The sequence below is a fragment of the Lupinus angustifolius genome, chromosome LG06, assembly GCF_001865875.1.
Source record: "Lupinus angustifolius cultivar Tanjil chromosome LG06, LupAngTanjil_v1.0, whole genome shotgun sequence".
In the NCBI taxonomy this organism is placed as follows: domain Eukaryota; kingdom Viridiplantae; phylum Streptophyta; class Magnoliopsida; order Fabales; family Fabaceae; genus Lupinus; species Lupinus angustifolius.
In genome coordinates, this window is record NC_032014.1 from 8,152,089 (window position 1) to 8,169,695 (window position 17,607).

At 33.9% G+C, this 17,607-nt stretch overlaps 1 protein-coding gene across 1 annotated transcript; it reads left to right on the top strand.

Moving 5' to 3' along the window:
• On the top strand, positions 14,877-16,915 carry LOC109349522 (L-ascorbate oxidase homolog). The gene is made up of 2 exons (XM_019590349.1): positions 14,877-16,339; positions 16,466-16,915. The coding sequence occupies exons 1-2, from the start codon at positions 14,994-14,996 to the stop codon at positions 16,764-16,766; spliced, it is 1,647 nt and encodes a 548-aa protein (XP_019445894.1). The 5' UTR covers positions 14,877-14,993; the 3' UTR covers positions 16,767-16,915.

The following is a 17,607-nucleotide window of genomic DNA, read 5'->3' on the forward strand; positions in this document are numbered from 1 at the left end:
GTTGGTCTGTTTGCGATTTGAGTTTTGGAGGAGAATATAAGAAAATGGAAGCTTTCAGAGTTGTGAGATACACTTCTGAGATGACTCCAAAACCTTCAATTTTTTTCTTCCCCTCCAAAACTCAACTCGCAAATAGACCATTCGAGAAGAGGACATGACTTTGGGACGATACAATGAGTTAGTATTTTAAAATATTGTTTACTCGTTTTTTGGGTAATGATAATATGTATTCTTTTGTTCCAAGTTCTTTGTTTATTTTTCACTACAATCATGAGTTACAAGATTGCTTCTGCCACAATACGTATTCTTTTGTAGTGTTACTTTCCTATTTAACTTTGATCTTTATACACAGTCCGATCCCTCTTTCAATGGCTCTTCTGTTAGAACGGTTGCTTACACAAACCACACAGCCATGTATTCAGCAACATGGTAGCTCACATTTTGTTTTACCTAAGTCATTCCAACTTTTGTTGAGTGTTTGCCCAGCCATGTAGTCACCAACAATGTTTTTGTATTCTATATCAACCAGGTACATGAATGGTTTTCAGGATCCTTACACAAAATAGTTTTTCAGCCAAAACTTATCTCTGCAACATTTTAAATATAATATATCCTAAACACTAGATAAGCTAATTCAGACATGCATTAAATAATATTTTGGGCCATCTAGATTCTTGTTGCATTAAGTGTTGCTTTCTTAATTGAAACTAGATATTTGGAGCACTCGAATTGAAAAGTAGCTCGAGCCTCTCATTCTTTGTTCGTGGCATTTATGTTTGGGGAAGGAATCTGAAAAGAATGATAGTATCGTTGAAAGAGCACTTTTAATCATTAGTAGAATCAAATAACATTATATACAAATATCCTTAATGGTATTTGATTCTACTAATGATTAAAAGTGCTAGTTGGAAGATAGAAAACAGAATCATGTTATGGTTCTAAGTGTTTAAAACTTACATGATAGTTCAAACAACAAATGATAATCTGGTCAAAAAGTCAGTGGTTCGATAAAGAGATAAGAAGCCAATTGAGTTGCATAGTGAGCATTGCTATACTTGCTTGCTATGAATGAAGTTTTTTAAGGAACCCCAACTTTTTATATTACATTTAGTTATGCGTGTACTTTTATTTATTTATCGTAGCAAATACCAATTAGGCATTAGTTTAGTGTAAAGTCTCACTAGATCCTCATAAAGACTAAACAGTTAAATGTCAATTTCTGGGAACGACACATATTGGGAGAGACAATCCATAAGGAATTAATTTCTTACCCATGGTGTGAGAGATACATTTACTAACACCAAAAAAATATAGCCTTAGCATATCATCCTCCCACCATACCTCCACACTAAAATATCCAAAATTCAATGAAGTTATTTTCCTCATGACATGGTCATGCATGATGAGTTGATGATCCCTTTTCAAATCAAATTCAAATAAATGTCTAAAAACCAAAGAAATAAATTCTTAGTGAGGGAACGTTTTGGGCTTTTGGCAATCAATTCACGGACCACAAGATCCAAAACGATTCCATGTGTACACATCTCACAGTTCGATACCAGTTTTTGTGTAGTTTTTTCCATTGACCTGCTATATCCGGTGGACTCATAGGTTGGTCTGGTGGTCAACAACGATTTATAAATAGCTGGGGTTTGAGCAAACTAACACACAATTTCTATTTTTCATTTTCTGAATGAAAAACAAACCAAGTTTTCCTGCAAATATTAGAAATCTTGTTCTGTTGTGAAAGCTAGTGCTATTCTTTTTTGTTTTTGTTTGGAGCTTTGACTTCGAATTCTCCGATCTTACATTTGCTTGAAAATTCAAAACAATTTCGTTTCTTCTGGTTTAAAGACGTTGTTTCTGAGGTGAGAACACTTTGTTTCACCAATGTTATTCAAATTCTGACACGTTTGAACCCGTGGTGACAAGGCAAACCTCACCTCACCCTTTTTTGTTTTTAGACTTCCATATTAAGTGTGAGTTTTCTAGCTAACATGTTAAAGATTGAATCTTTTTCAAATCACCACTTTAATTTAACAACAATGGCTGTATATTGTTTTGACTTTGATTCAGTGCACCAGTAACACCTGAAAGAACCTACTGTGCTTGTGTTGCTGAAGATTTGAAGATCTTGCATTTCTTATGTCTATATCTTAGATTGGTTTTGTTATTATATTATTGGAGATTGATATTTATGATATAACAATATTGATGCTGAATTTTGGCATTTCTTTCTTATCTTTTGTCTATCATTCTGAAGTTGAAAGGTCAAAGGTTAGTTTTGGCTTCATTTGTTTCTGGTTTGAATATATACTTGTAATTTTTTGGGATAGCTTGATTTGTTATATTTAATTTCACTATCTTTTGTTGTGATGAAATTATCAGGAAAAGGAAATGATACATACTTCCAGATTGATTCTCATCGAAGTCAAAAGTGAGTAACCCACCACATGTTTTTTGTTGTATTCAGAGCCACAGAAATTTTCAAAAGATGGTTATGAAGAACACTTGCAAGTGAACCATCTTGCTCCTGGAAGTTATTTGTTGCCATCCCTTATTAGGGGTTCCATTGTAAGTCACTTGCTATCTGAAAACTAATGTACATAGGTTGTGAGGCTGACACATTAAAGTTTCCATTTTCGACTTGTTAGTTTCCATTCTCTGTTTGTTTGTTCTTCACTTTCTTTTTGATTGGTTTTATCCATAATTTTCAGGTTTTTCAATCTTATGATCTCTGATTTGGTTTGTGATTTTTTATTTTACGAGTCGATCTTCTTCTGTAAGTTTAGATCGCTTCTCATTAACATTTCTGAATTCTTCTTCTTTCTTGTTTAAGTTTTAATTTTATGCCTCGTAATATTGTTTTTATCTTCCTTCCTTTATTTATTGTAATTCACGTTTGAATAGGATTTGCCTTGATCTGAGCCAAATTATTCTGTTGAATTTCCTTATTTGCCTAGTCAGGGTTTTCACTCCTCTTTTCTGGATTTGAACCCATGGTAACATGGCAAACCTCACCTCACCCTCTTTTTCTTTTGTTTATTATTTCCATATTAAGTGTGAGGTGTTAAAGATTGAATCTTTTTCAAACCCCCACTTCAATTTAACAACAACGCCAGTATATTGTTTTGACTTTGATTTAGTGCATCAGTACCACCTGAAAGAAGCTACTGTGTTTGTGTTGCTGAAGATTTGAAGATCTTGCATTTCTTATGTCTATATCTTAGTTTGGTTTTGTATTATCGTATTGGAGGTTGGTATTTATGATATAACAATATTGGTGCTGAGTTTTTGCCTTTCTTGTCTTTTGTCTTTCTGAAGTTGAAAGGTCAGTTGTGGCTCCATTTTTCTGGTTTGAGTATTGGAGTTTGGTAATTTTTTGGGATAGCTTGTCTTGTTATATTTACTTTCACCATCTTTTGTTGTGACAAAATTATCTTATGGTGAGTTCTGGCTTCTATCTAGGCATCAGTCAACTGATCTTCTTGCCAAATCATTAGCCATAATCAAGCGAGTGCCTTCACTAACAAAAGACCCTGCCTTGGAAAAATACCACATTGCTATTTTGGAGTTCAACAATTTAATCAAGACTACTTTGCAAGTGATTGAGCTCATCTTTGAGTTGGGAAAGTTAGCTTCAACTCATAACACAAATGAAGTGCCAGCTTTGATACCAGCCTTGTAACAAATCCCAGTTGATCTCTATTGGGCTGTGGGCTGTCATCACTGTTGCTGCAATTGTTACTCAGATTGATTCCCTAACCATTGAAAAGTAAGAGTTAATGAAAACTTTTACATATAACTAAGCTACAGGTTCAGTAATGGTTCAAATAATAATCTATAATTGTTTCATGATTTTAGGGACACAAGGCAAGAATTGGCTCCATTTGGTCAAAAGATTAACATCGTACTCAGCAAATTGAGAAAGCAGATATCATTATGCAATCAACAGATAGGTAAATTAGTTGCCTAAAATAGATTAGCAACATCTTATGGGGACAGTAGATGTGATCCCACTTTTTACTATTTAAATAGCATTGAAATGCATTGTTTTTATGCATCATGTTGTACTTTTCAGTGGAAACAGAGTATGTATCTCAAATTGGTCAAAATATACTTTCAAACCCCTACTGAAATTAATGTGGTGCTTAAGTTTCTCTTTTATGGCAAAAACACTCCAAAGACGGATATTTATGATGGTGAAACACAGGTTAGCGACACATTTTAATGAACAGTGCTGTAGCAACCACAGCAACCACCAAAATTGTACAATGTCTCTTATAACATGTTACATTATTTCTATCTCTTTTTTACATGTTATCCTTTACATGTTATCCTAAAAATCAAATGCTAACTATAATAAATTTATTGTAACAATAATTAATAAAGGAAGCTCACATGTTAATTTTACATTATTTTATTGTTTAATTGATATGCTACAACAATGTCATTTTTTAAATTGATAGTGAATCATTCCTCTACTCTATTCATGTGTGTAACTTTTTTTTTAAAATCAATTAATTTTATATATGTCATATGAAAGGAAATGATACATACTTCCAGATTGATTCTCATTGAAGTCAAAAGTGACTAACCCACCACATGTTTTTTGTTGTTATTTAGAGCCAGAGAAATTTTCAAAAGATGGTTATGAAGAACACTTGCAAGTGAACTATCTTGCTCCTGGTTGTTTTTTGTTGCCATTCCTTATTAGGGGTTCCATTGTAAGTCACTTGCTCTCTGAAAACTAGTATTCATATGTACCTATGGTAAGTTTTTTCTTTTCCAGGATGCCTGTTTGGTAGAGTCAACATTTATTGTTTGTTTGTTTTTATGCCTGGACATATGAGAGAAACAATTCACCAACACAGAGAAGGTGATTGCGGAGAGTTTGGAGGATAAGAGATCCTCCATTAACCGGCCATATGCTTTATAAAAAGAAACATGTCATATGTAAGAAATACAGGTTGTTGGTTGATGTTTGACATGTATTCAAAATTCTTTGTAATATTGTTATGTTTGACTGTTCTATATTTACTGAAGAGTGCTGATATTGCTTCTCAAGTTATCATCAAAGTGAAGTAATTATTCCTAGAAAATTGAAAATATTATTTATAGTGACAAAATTTAGCATGTTTTGATCTTTTAAATTCCATTGTAATAGTGCTTAGTCTTTTCTACACCATTTTTTCTCTGTAGATGCCTCATGTTGGCTTTGTTGACGCTGAAGACATGAATCTCACATCTGGAAAAAGGAAACTTTCTAGTCTGATTGGGTATTCAAACAGCAAGCTAGCACAGGTGAACTTCTCCTTTTGATATTTTTGACATTTTGATTACCTGAAAGCCTCTTTACATACATGTTTTTAATGGAATGAAGTCACTGGCACCTTTACGTGAGGTCATTTATCTTTCCTGTTAAAATATTAAAATGTAATTAATTGTACATAGTTCAAATGATGGGGTCTTGCCACAAATGAAATGTCTTTTTTGGTGTGTGTGTGTGTGCACACACACTGTTTCAACAATTGAAATATTTCTGATGTTTGATCTTTCCCATTAAATTTCAAGAGTTAACGCAAAAATAATTTTATGATGAAATGGTTGATGTTTTCTTTTGTTTGGAAATTAGTGTACATTAGTTGTAGGATAATGGAGTCCAATACAATTGTGAACTAATAAGAAGTTTGCAGCCCCGGTAACATCAAATCCATTAATGTAACTGCCCCTACCACATGCAGTAACATCGAATGCAATAGTGGAATATACGGCTCCTGTTTTCAAGGAGGAAGAGGAGTACCTTGAAATCAAGCTCCGACATATTATTGATGATGTCCCTGTCTGTGTCAGCAACACCTTAGGTAGTTCAGCAGGGTCTGGCTCCAGCGACTTCCACCAGGTCCATCTTATCTTTTTTGTCTTCTTCATTGAAATAATAAAACCAATTAACTTTCTCTTGTGCTTTGCGAGTTTGAACTTGTGCTTTGCTTTTTTTCATAATAGGCATATTACTGCTAGTTGCTATTGAGAATGTAAAAAATATATTATCCGGGTGATAATAGGATATGTACTAGTAGATTTTGTGCTGATACTTCAGGTTTAGGAGGTTAGTTTGAACCCTAGCAATTAGTTGTGGCTATATTATAGGTGCATGTGCATTATCTTCTATTTAGGATCTATGCAAAATTGCAAAAGTAATGTCAATTTTAACTATGTACTATCCTATTTGGATGGTAAACTTCACAAACTGCTGTTCATAAAATGCATGTTGGATGTTAACTAATTGGGCTTTGGCTCTTCCCTTATTTCGTTCGAATGCTTCAATGTGAGTGAAGGCTACTTTGTCTACAAATGGGTTCTGGATTTCCCAATCTTGCATTTCTCTCCAAAAACTGAAATTTGCTAAGATGATTGATTTGACTTAAATATTGCATCTCTCCAAGAACACAGAACATGTACAATGTTACCTGTATTCATCTTCATTATGTGTGGAGGAGTTATCTTTGCTTTGTTGGTTATCCTATAGGAGGCTGAAGAAATTTTAATATTTTCTGAGTTCATCATTTGTTACCTTTTGTTCTTCTTTTGATTTTCCTTATTGTGGCGAGGGATAGGGGATAGATAAGCAATATTTGATAGATATGCAATATGCGATAGATATGCGATATGCAATAAATGATAAGTGATATGCGATATTTGCATAGTTTATTATGATGTGGTTTCAGTTGTTCTATTCATTAGGTGTGACAGTTTTATAGATATGGTTTTTAGACAGTTTTGGGACCAAGGTTTAGGATTCAGACTCTGGCTCTTATATACCTATTCAACGTGTGGATCATTGCTTATGACTATAATTGTCTTCTTCTCTGAAGGTATTCTACTTTTAGGTGCCTTTCTCTTGTGCCTTCTTTATTATATGAGAGTAGTTTGCTTTGACTTTCTCCCTAGACATTTGATAGAGAAGTGTCAGTTACTCACTTCATTTGTAGAACTTATGTTTTGCCTGGAATTGAGTATTCTCTATCATCTTCTGGCACTGTTCATTATCATAGAATATTGGATTCTGTGTTTGATATTTGAAACAAGGAAGATGGGCCTTGTTCACTTAATTGATGAGGTCAAAGAACATCTAGATAACACCCTCTTCAAGGAAGCAGGAGCTATAACAGCAATTTTTTGCAATCAATACATTTCAGCAGATGAAGAAATTAAGAATATTCTGGAGAACTTTACTTGGGACTACTATGAAGATAGTTACTTGAGAGTTTTGGAAAAAAATGCAGAATCTGCTTTCCTTATGGAGTCTTTGCATTAGCTGTATCAAAGCACAGGTTAAGTTCCAAATTTCCTCATGAAATGCAGATGGAAGTCTCCTTGAGGATACCTAGTATCATTTTCTTCTGTGGGATATTTTCGCCATGTGCTTGCCAGAGTATATGGAAATTTCCACAAGGTTGTTCCAAGTATTAACAATAATGAGCATATTTGTACATGCTTTGTGAACTATATGCCCTCTTATGTTGACCAACTGGTCCAGGTACGATTTATTCAATGTTGCCTTTGACTTCAATTTTTTATTTACTTTTTATTTTATTTACATTTTTTAGATTCTATATGTCTTCTAGAGTAGAAAACTAATACTCATGGTCCAAGGATACAGTACAAACAGCTCGCATTTTGTTTTACCTATGAGTCATTCCAACTTTTGTTGCATTTATCTAACCTATTATCCAGCATGACTTTCTTTTTTTGTCACTGCGCCTATCAGTTTATTCTCTATTTTTTTATTTTCCCTTGGTTTGATTCTCCAAGGAGAGGGTGAGTCTCGATGCAATGGTAAGTTTGATTCCTTGTGAACTTGGAAACTACCTCTCCTTCTTATTAAAGCAATGAACACTACTTTGACTCACTTCCACTTTTTCCACTTTCAACTTCCTTTATTAACATAAAGGGGAATGAAGATAGGCAAAAGGGCGAACATGTTTACGTAACCATATCATTGAAGTGCATTATACCCATTCCAGAAAGCAGCTGCACTTACTACCTTTTTACCTGGAAGCTGAACTTCCAATACCTGGCATTGTTTCAACATCACTTAGTTCAGAAAGGCATATTGATTTGCAAGTGCTAGCACCACAGTCTTCATTGGATTGTACACTTCCATGACTACTAACTCGCGTGGTAATAATTTTAATCTCCAAGGTTTTCTGCTGCCCACTTTTACTACTAAAACTTTTGCTCTAGTTTGTGGCCACCCTGGAAAAGCACGAGCCTGAAATTGTTTTATGTCTCAACTGCACAGTTCATATTGGATCATGAAGTTTACCTTGTTATGTAGAACTCGTGCTTCTTGATCAAAAAGCAGTTATGATTCCTATTGACTTATCTGCACATAGTAGCTAGGGAATTTATATTAGTTACAGGATAAAATTATGCCTATGGCCTCTCAATGGAGCTCCTTGTTGATAATTGTTTCAAGGAATTTATGTTAATAATATGTTGAGGGATTGAGCAGTCTTGTTGCATTTTTGAGCCATCAATTTGGTGCCATACATGCAAAAGATTGCTAAAAATATATCAGCAATATTTCTTTTATAATTTTCAGCAGCTATCTCACAAGCATAACCATAACAGTGGTAATTGGTTAGCGATGATAGTTAGGATAAAGCTCTTCTCAATGTGATAACTTCATTATTTGAAAATCTGTTCCTCACAGCTTGCAAGTAAACTTTTCTTTATGTTCAAAGACCAAAGACGTTTAGGTTCAAATTGAGAACATGTACATGTCTTTAATCTTGAACAGGCAAGTAACATTAATAAAACATAGAAATAGAAACAAGGAGTTTATGAGTCCTCAAGGCTTTTCATTCTACCCTATTAGGTTTCCTTCTATTGCATGCAGGCATTTCCTCCCTGCTGTGCTGCTATTATTTTCCAAGTTTTGATCTGTTTTATCTTATTTGATTCTTTGATTATGCAACTTGTAAGCTTAAATAATCTACAGTATTTTATTTCCCTAAACAATGAGAATAGATGCCTTCGTTCATATTGAAATTGTGGGTTATTCCAGAACTAGTTCATTTCGTGTATAATTTTGGAAATCATGAGATTGATTATGCAACTTGTTGATTCAATTGAGATAAACTCGTGATTTCTCAGGTGACAAGTCCTTCCTTTGCAAGCTCTGACATCTACCTGCTCTAGAATTGAAGATTTTGTCAATGTTCTTTTACCCATCACTATTTTTAGTTTTTATCTTTCGAGTTTTTTTCATTGAATTTTATGGTAGATCCTCTAATATTTTGAGCCTGTTCTGTGAGTATTTGTTGTAATTGTGATGGTTTGAATTTAATTTGTTTGAATTGTGTTTATTAGGGTTAATAGTAGAGAGGTGACTAAAATTTTCTGGACATAATTGCATTTTGAAGATTACATGATCACTTGTTCATTTTCCATAGCTTGAACTATATTGATCTCCGCCTCTTGCAACTTGCATTTTTTTAAATATGCAATTTTCACGGTTTTATAGATATGGTTTTTAGACAGTTTTGGGACCAAGGTTTAGGATTCAGACTCTGGCTCTTATATACCTATTCAACGTGTGGATCATTGCTTATGACTATAATTGTCTTCTTCTCTGAAGGTATTCTACTTTTAGGTGCCTTTCTCTTGTGCCTTCTTTATTATATGAGAGTAGTTTGCTTTGACTTTCTCCCTAGACATTTGATAGAGAAGTGTCAGTTACTCACTTCATTTGTAGAACTTATGTTTTGCCTGGAATTGAGTATTCTCTATCATCTTCTGGCACTGTTCATTATCATAGAATATTGGATTCTGTGTTTGATATTTGAAACAAGGAAGATGGGCCTTGTTCACTTAATTGATGAGGTCAAAGAACATCTAGATAACACCCTCTTCAAGGAAGCAGGAGCTATAACAGCAATTTTTTGCAATCAATACATTTCAGCAGATGAAGAAATTAAGAATATTCTGGAGAACTTTACTTGGGACTACTATGAAGATAGTTACTTGAGAGTTTTGGAAAAAAATGCAGAATCTGCTTTCCTTATGGAGTCTTTGCATTAGCTGTATCAAAGCACAGGTTAAGTTCCAAATTTCCTCATGAAATGCAGATGGAACTCCTCATCCTCATGCTCATGCTCATGCTCATGCTCATGCTCATCGTGATCCTCATCCTCATCCTCATCCTCATCCTCATCCTCATCCTCATCCTCATCCTCATCCTCATCCTCATCCTCATCCTCATCCTCATCCTCATCCTCATCCTCATCCTCATCCTCATCCTCATCCTCATCCTCATCCTCATCCTCATCCTCATCCTCATCCTCATCCTCATCCTCATCCTCATCCTCATCCTCATCCTCATCCTCATCCTCATCCTCATCCTCATCCTCATCCTCATCCTCATCCTCATCCTCATCCTCATCCTCATCCTCTTCCTCATCCTCATCTTACTCCTCATCCTCCTCCTCAGCCTCATTCTCATGCTCATCGTTATCCTCATCCTCATCCTCATCATCATCCTCATCCTCATCCTCATCTAAATCCTAATCCTAATTCTAATCCTCATCCTAATCCTTATCCTCATCCTCATCCTCATCCTCATTGAGTCCTCAAGGCTTTTCATTCTACCCTATTAGGTTTCCTTCTATTGCATGCAGGCATTTCCTCCCTGCTGTGCTGCTATTATTTTCCAAGTTTTGATCTGTTTTATCTTATTTGATTCTTTGATTATGCAACTTGTAAGCTTAAATAATCTACAGTATTTTATTTCCCTAAACAATGAGAATAGATGCCTTCGTTCATATTGAAATTGTGGGTTATTCCAGAACTAGTTCATTTCGTGTATAATTTTGGAAATCATGAGATTGATTATGCAACTTGTTGATTCAATTGAGATAAACTCGTGATTTCTCAGGTGACAAGTCCTTCCTTTGCAAGCTCTGACATCTACCTGCTCTAGAATTGAAGATTTTGTCAATGTTCTTTTACCCATCACTATTTTTAGTTTTTATCTTTCGAGTTTTTTTCATTGAATTTTATGGTAGATCCTCTAATATTTTGAGCCTGTTCTGTGAGTATTTGTTGTAATTGTGATGGTTTGAATTTAATTTGTTTGAATTGTGTTTATTAGGGTTAATAGTAGAGAGGTGACTAAAATTTTCTGGACATAATTGCATTTTGAAGATTACATGATCACTTGTTCATTTTCCATAGCTTGAACTATATTGATCTCCGCCTCTTGCAACTTGCATTTTTTTAAATATGCAATTTTCACGGTTTATGTGATCTATTTATGTCTGTTGCATTGATTGACTACAAGCATTGCCTAATTTTGCGTTAGTTTTTATAATTTTTAGCAGGCTATCTCACAAGCATAACCATAGCAGTGATAATTGGATTGTGATGATAGTTTGGATAAAGCTCTTCTCAATGTGATAATTTCATTATTTGAACTCTGTTCCTCACAGCTCACAAGCAAACTTTTCTTTATGATCAAAAGACCAAAGACATTTTTGTTGGCTTTTCATTCTACCCAATCAGGTTTCCTTCTTTTGCATGCAGACATTTCCCCCCTCCTATGCCGCTAGTATTTTCTAAGTTGTGATAGATCCTCTAATGTTTTGAGTCTGTTCTAAGTTGTGATAGATCCTCTAATGTTGAGTCTAGTTGTGATAGATCCTCCTAAATGGAATATGAAACAAAATTGAGAGAGAGAAAAATTGATGTGAAAAGAGAATCAAATCCCCTTTATTATCTATTATTAATATTATTATAATTGTCATTTATAAATTATCTTCAAACAATCGATAAAAGTATTATTTTTATATAGTGTATGAGGTTGTACATTGATTGATTAGTGAAGTTTATTTAGGGAAAACATTGCATAAAGGTAAAAGATTTATTGAAAGTAAAATAGAGTTACATATGTTTCAAAAGAAGAATACAAGATAGTGGAAGACAAGAAGCAATTACAAATTGATGTTGAGATAAGAAATGAGGTTAGAAACTCAGTTTAAGTCATTGATTTTTAGGTCATCTGTCCATTAATCCAAAGTCAAGATTTAATCCTAGCAAATTCAAGAATCTTTTAAAGAGATGGTTAGATAGCATTAAAGATAAAATCGTCTTAGATAATTAAATGATACTTCAAAGTTTCAAATAATGTCTGTGATATTATGCACATATGAGTAGTAAAATGATGTATGAGTTGGAGAGATAGAGCTATGCTAATGTTGAACTAATTGTAGATTAACTGCTGCCAAATTGAATATGTGAGACTGAAAGAAGAAGAAAAATGTTAAGAAGTTTATGCATCTTAATACAAAAGGGGTATAAGGAACCTCCTCAGTACAATCGGCGACTTGTTAAGAAACTTCAGCAGATTTAATTTTGTTGGTGACACTGGATCCATCCCCATGAGATCTTATAGAAGGGTTGCAATTACTTCACATTTGACTAATCTTTTGTTTTGAAGTTGTCCCAACTAGTTAGAATTTTTTTGCAGCTTGCTATATAAGCATGTGTTGAGAACTGTAATTTATTTTCCCTTTTGAATAGTGAATTATTGGTAAATTTATTATTTTTACAAAAGAAGTGATATTTTTATCAAATTGTTGATATAAAACATATAACTCAAGTCAAATGGACCAACTATGAATCATGATCATCCATGTCTTAATGGGTATAGCACCAACCATGTCCTGATAGAAACAGATACACATGTTCCTAATGTTCCTATCCACCCACAAACCACTAAGCATTATAATGACTCTACTAAGTTTGAAAACCAAATTTTGGCCTTTGTAAGTTTGCATTATGCATTACAAAGATTTCATTCAAATGTATCTTTAATGTAATCATTAGTATTGAACAAAACGTTACCAGTTACCACTGCTTATAACTAAATAGGGCAACTCAACATGGCCACTGCAATTAAAAATAAAATTTCTTCTACTGGAATGTAAATTTGTTAGAGAAGCATGATGATAGATAAGATTTATTCTACTAGTTGTTGGAGCAACATTTTTAATCTAAATTCGGCCTTGGCTCAATACTTATCAATGACACATCCTTCTTATGAATATGCCATTTATTAACTGATACAATATGAATGAAAAACCAATACCTTATGATTTATGAAAGAAAAACACAAAAAAGGGGAAATATAGATTAAAATACCTCCTTAATGAATGTATATGGGGAGCGTTTATTACATGACTGAGGTGGGAATCTCTTTAGGGGGAAAATTAAAGAGGGGAAATGGCTTAAGAGTGTCATATTGTGAAGGCAATATCTTATATGCTGATCTAAAAGTACATGTAATAGTATCTAACACTACCCATAATACCAACACTAAATGTATTGTACCTAAGTTTCTTCCACTAGTATATACAGAAGAATTCACATTTGAATCATGAAAATAATTTTTATTTTGTGTAAAATTTTGTGACAGTATGATTTCATATTAAGAACAGTGATTTAAAAAATATTGATATTTCAAATGTTGACAATGAAATTTTTAAAAATCTTAAAACATGCATCAAAAGTATATAGTTTAAATTTAAATTAGTTTTACATAGAATGATAGAATACCTACATAAGCAATTATATATACATTTTGTTAATTCTGACATAAACTTTCACCTAAACTGTCTCTGAACTTTAATGAGAAATTTAACAATCAATGTTTTCCGACATAAGGTATCATAATAAAATTTGCAAATTTCATTTCTAGAAAATCCTTTTCAAGTTAAATAATAAATTAACTTTAATGGCAATTTAAGTCCTTTAAAATACATTTTGTTTGATATGCATTAATTTGAACCATTGATTATGATAAATGATTGATATCGTTATATTCAATCAATGAATCAACATCATAATATTTGATCTAGAGTCATGCATATTAGATTCTTAAATGCAAGTTACACGTAACAAGAGTCCATTGTAACCTGAATAATGTTGTTTCTTTACTTATTCACTCAACCGACTATAAAAAATTATTAAAGTTTTTTTGAACCTAAATGTCCATGAAGTTAATCCAACTGATTAGGATTTGATTCGTGCCTTACAGAGAATTCAAATCTTGTTATCAAGATATATATTGCTAATGAATAATCTATAAGTATATAGTTATGTGATCATAAACATGTCCTACCATAAGCCTTCAGAGAACTGAAACCCAACACTTCAAATAATAATTTGTTAAATAAAAGTATGTTAAAATTATACTCTCTTGCAAATTACTTTGACATACATATCATCATCTGAAATCTAACTCCTAAAATAATAAATTCTTAAAATAAGAGTATGTTAAAATTATACTATCTTGCAAATTACTCTAAGTTACATAACCAAAAGCTTTGCCGTTTAACAAATTAAATGTAAATTCGCTGTGAATATTCAAGGAAATCAAGATTTCTAGACATTGTTATATATGAGATTATTACCACTATTATTTTTTAATCCATCACATAAAATAGAAGTTGTACATCCTCTCTTAAGAAAAACGTGCATGGTAAATTTTAGCATGTTATCGTTATTGTCTACTCGATTACAATTTACTGTTAGAGAGGCTAGTGTAGAAAACTAAATCAATCTTATTTGTCACTTTTACCATTTCTTTCTAACCACAAATGGCAACCAAAGAAATATATAATATATTACAACAAATAGCAAAAAAAAAAGATTCATAAATAGTCAAAAGAGTGAAAAATGAACGGAGAAGCGACATAAAAGGATGCAACACATTCGGATTGGTAGAGAGACAACTTCGGCAACAGAATGAAACATCATATGGTTGAAAAACTTAGAGAGAATAGTATAAAAGGGAAGGGTTGTAAGATGATAAAAACATAGAAGAAGAAAATAAAAACCATCTTCTTCCAATAAATAATAAGGAAGGAGATAGGGAAGGGTTGATTCTTAGCAAAGAAAAAATACAAAAAAATATATATACACAAAAAATGGGTCGTGGGGTTGTTGTTGCTTTGATGCTGTGCCTCATGGGTGCAGCAGTTATGGGTGAAGATCCTTACCTCTATTTCACATGGAATGTCACTTATGGCAACATTTCTCCATTGGGTGTTAACCAACAAGGCATCCTTATCAATGGTCAATTCCCTGGCCCTGAAATCAACTCCACCAGCAACAACAATGTTGTTGTCAATGTTTTCAACAACCTTGATGAGCCATTGCTCTTCACCTGGCATGGTGTCCAACAAAGGAAAAATTCATGGCAAGATGGTACTTTGGGAACTCAATGTCCCATTGCACCTGGCACTAACTACACCTATAAGTTCCAGGTTAAGGATCAAATTGGAAGCTTCTTCTATTACCCAACTGTTGGGTTGCAAAGAGCAGCCGGTGGTTTCGGTGGTTTGAGGATCAATAGTAGATTATTGATCCCCGTCCCATATGCTGATCCCGAAGATGAGTATTGGGTTCTCATTGGAGATTGGTACGGAAAGAGCCACAAGACTCTCCAAGGATTGTTGGAAAGTGGTCGCTCTCTCGGAAGACCAGATGGTGTTCACATCAATGGTAAGAATGATGTTGATGGAAGTGGAAAAGCTCTTTACACAATGAAGCTCGGAAAGACCTACAAATACAGAATCTGCAACGTTGGTCTCAAGGACACACTCAACTTCAGGATCCAAGGCCACCCATTGAAACTTGTTGAGACAGAGGGATCTCACACCGTTCAAAACATTTATGATTCTCTTGATGTCCATGTTGGTCAATGTTTCTCTGTCCTTGTCACTGCTGATAAAGAGCCTAAGAGCTATTACATGGTTGCTTCAACCCGTTTCACCAAGAAGGTTCTTACAGGAAAGGGCATCATTAGTTACACCAATGGTGTAGGACCCGCATCCCCTCAAATTCCTGATGCACCAGTTGGTTGGGCATGGTCTTTGAACCAGTTCAGGTCCTTCCGTTGGAACTTGACTGCTAGTGCAGCTAGGCCTAACCCACAAGGTTCTTACCATTATGGACAGATCAACATCACCCGCACCATCAAGCTTGCTAACTCTGTTAGCAATGTCAATGGCAAGCTTCGTTATGCCATCAATGGTGTCTCCCATGTCGAGTCTGAGACCCCACTCAAATTGGCTGAGTACTATGGCATTAGTGACAAGGTCTTCAAATACAATATCATCAATGATGAGCCACCAGCATCCCTTGACAACATCAAGTTGGCTACTAATGTCCTCAATGCTACTTTCCGTACCTTTATTGAGATCATCTTTGAGAACCCCACCAAGACCATCCAAACCTATAACTTGAATGGCTACTCATTCTTCGCTGTCGCGTAAGTATCTCTAATCAAGTTTGTTATTTGTGTAATGAAAATGGAAATTCAAATGACTCATAGTCATCTATACTCATATTTATATGAATGTCTATGAATGACTAATTATTTATTTTGGTTGTTCAGAGTTGAGCCAGGGAAGTGGACCCCCGAGAAGAGGAAGAACTACAACCTTCTTGATGCCATAAGCAGACATACAGTGCAGGTATATCCCAAATCATGGGCTGCAATCATGCTAACATTCGACAACGCTGGTATGTGGAACTTGAGGTCAGAGAATTCTGAGAATCGTTATTTGGGACAACAACTCTACATCAGTGTTCTATCTCCTGAACATTCTCTCAGGGATGAGTACAATCTTCCAGAGACACAACTTCTTTGCGGCCTTGTTAAGGATTTGCCCAAGCCACCACCATACTCCAGCTAGAATAGTTCCCCTCCCTCTATCATTAATAAATGTCATGTCACGATAAGCATAATTCATTGATGTACCTTCAACCCCTTCTTGAGTTTAATTGATTTTCCTGGTTATGTAACACATGATGATATTTTATATGTAAACTCCTCCTTCCGTTACTAGGTTTTGGCATGAATAATGTTATATGAAAAGTTATTATTATGTTATCATAAAAATAAAAACTCAGCAAAATTTGTAGAGAAATTCACTTGTAATATGATATGATTTTCTTCGATAATCAGAATCTCAAAATAATCAATTTTATCTTCAAACTCGACAAAGTAACTTCTAATTAATATTTAATAGATTTCCATGTAAAAGATTATTATTTTTACCAAAAACAAATAGATTCTATATTACACTAAAATTTAATAAAAGTTAATCAATTTCTTACATAGTGCAACACTTGTTGTGGCACTCCATCACAAATGTGGTACCATGTACTAAGGTTATACTTAACAATAAGAAGAACACATTGGTTTTGTTTGAAGAAATAGGTAGAAACCCTAAGAATGTTCCCCTCCAAACAGTCAAAGCATAAACCAATTTGCCCTAATGTCTGTGAAGGTTTGGATTTTAAAGCTGTCATGCAAATAATCTCATAAATTTAATTTGCTAGCTTTGGAAATCCAGAAGGTATGTATAGTTTCTTTTCAAACACAAAAAAAAAAGCCACATAGGAAGCTACTAATAGAAGAGATAATGTGTGGGTTGAAAGTGACAAAAGAAGCGTTTTGAAATTATTAATTTACTATTTTTAACATGTATAATGAAGAGTTCTTTATTTTTTCTTCAAATTTCAATACATGTT

Excerpts from the sequence above, each read along its gene's own strand:
- LOC109349522 (XM_019590349.1), top strand. The coding sequence starts at position 14,994 with ATGGGTCGTGGGGTTGTTGTTGCTTTGATGCTGTGCCTCATGGGTGCA. Across the intron at positions 16,340-16,465 it reads TACTCATTCTTCGCTGTCGC|AGTTGAGCCAGGGAAGTGGA; the intron begins GTAAGTATCTCT and ends TTGGTTGTTCAG.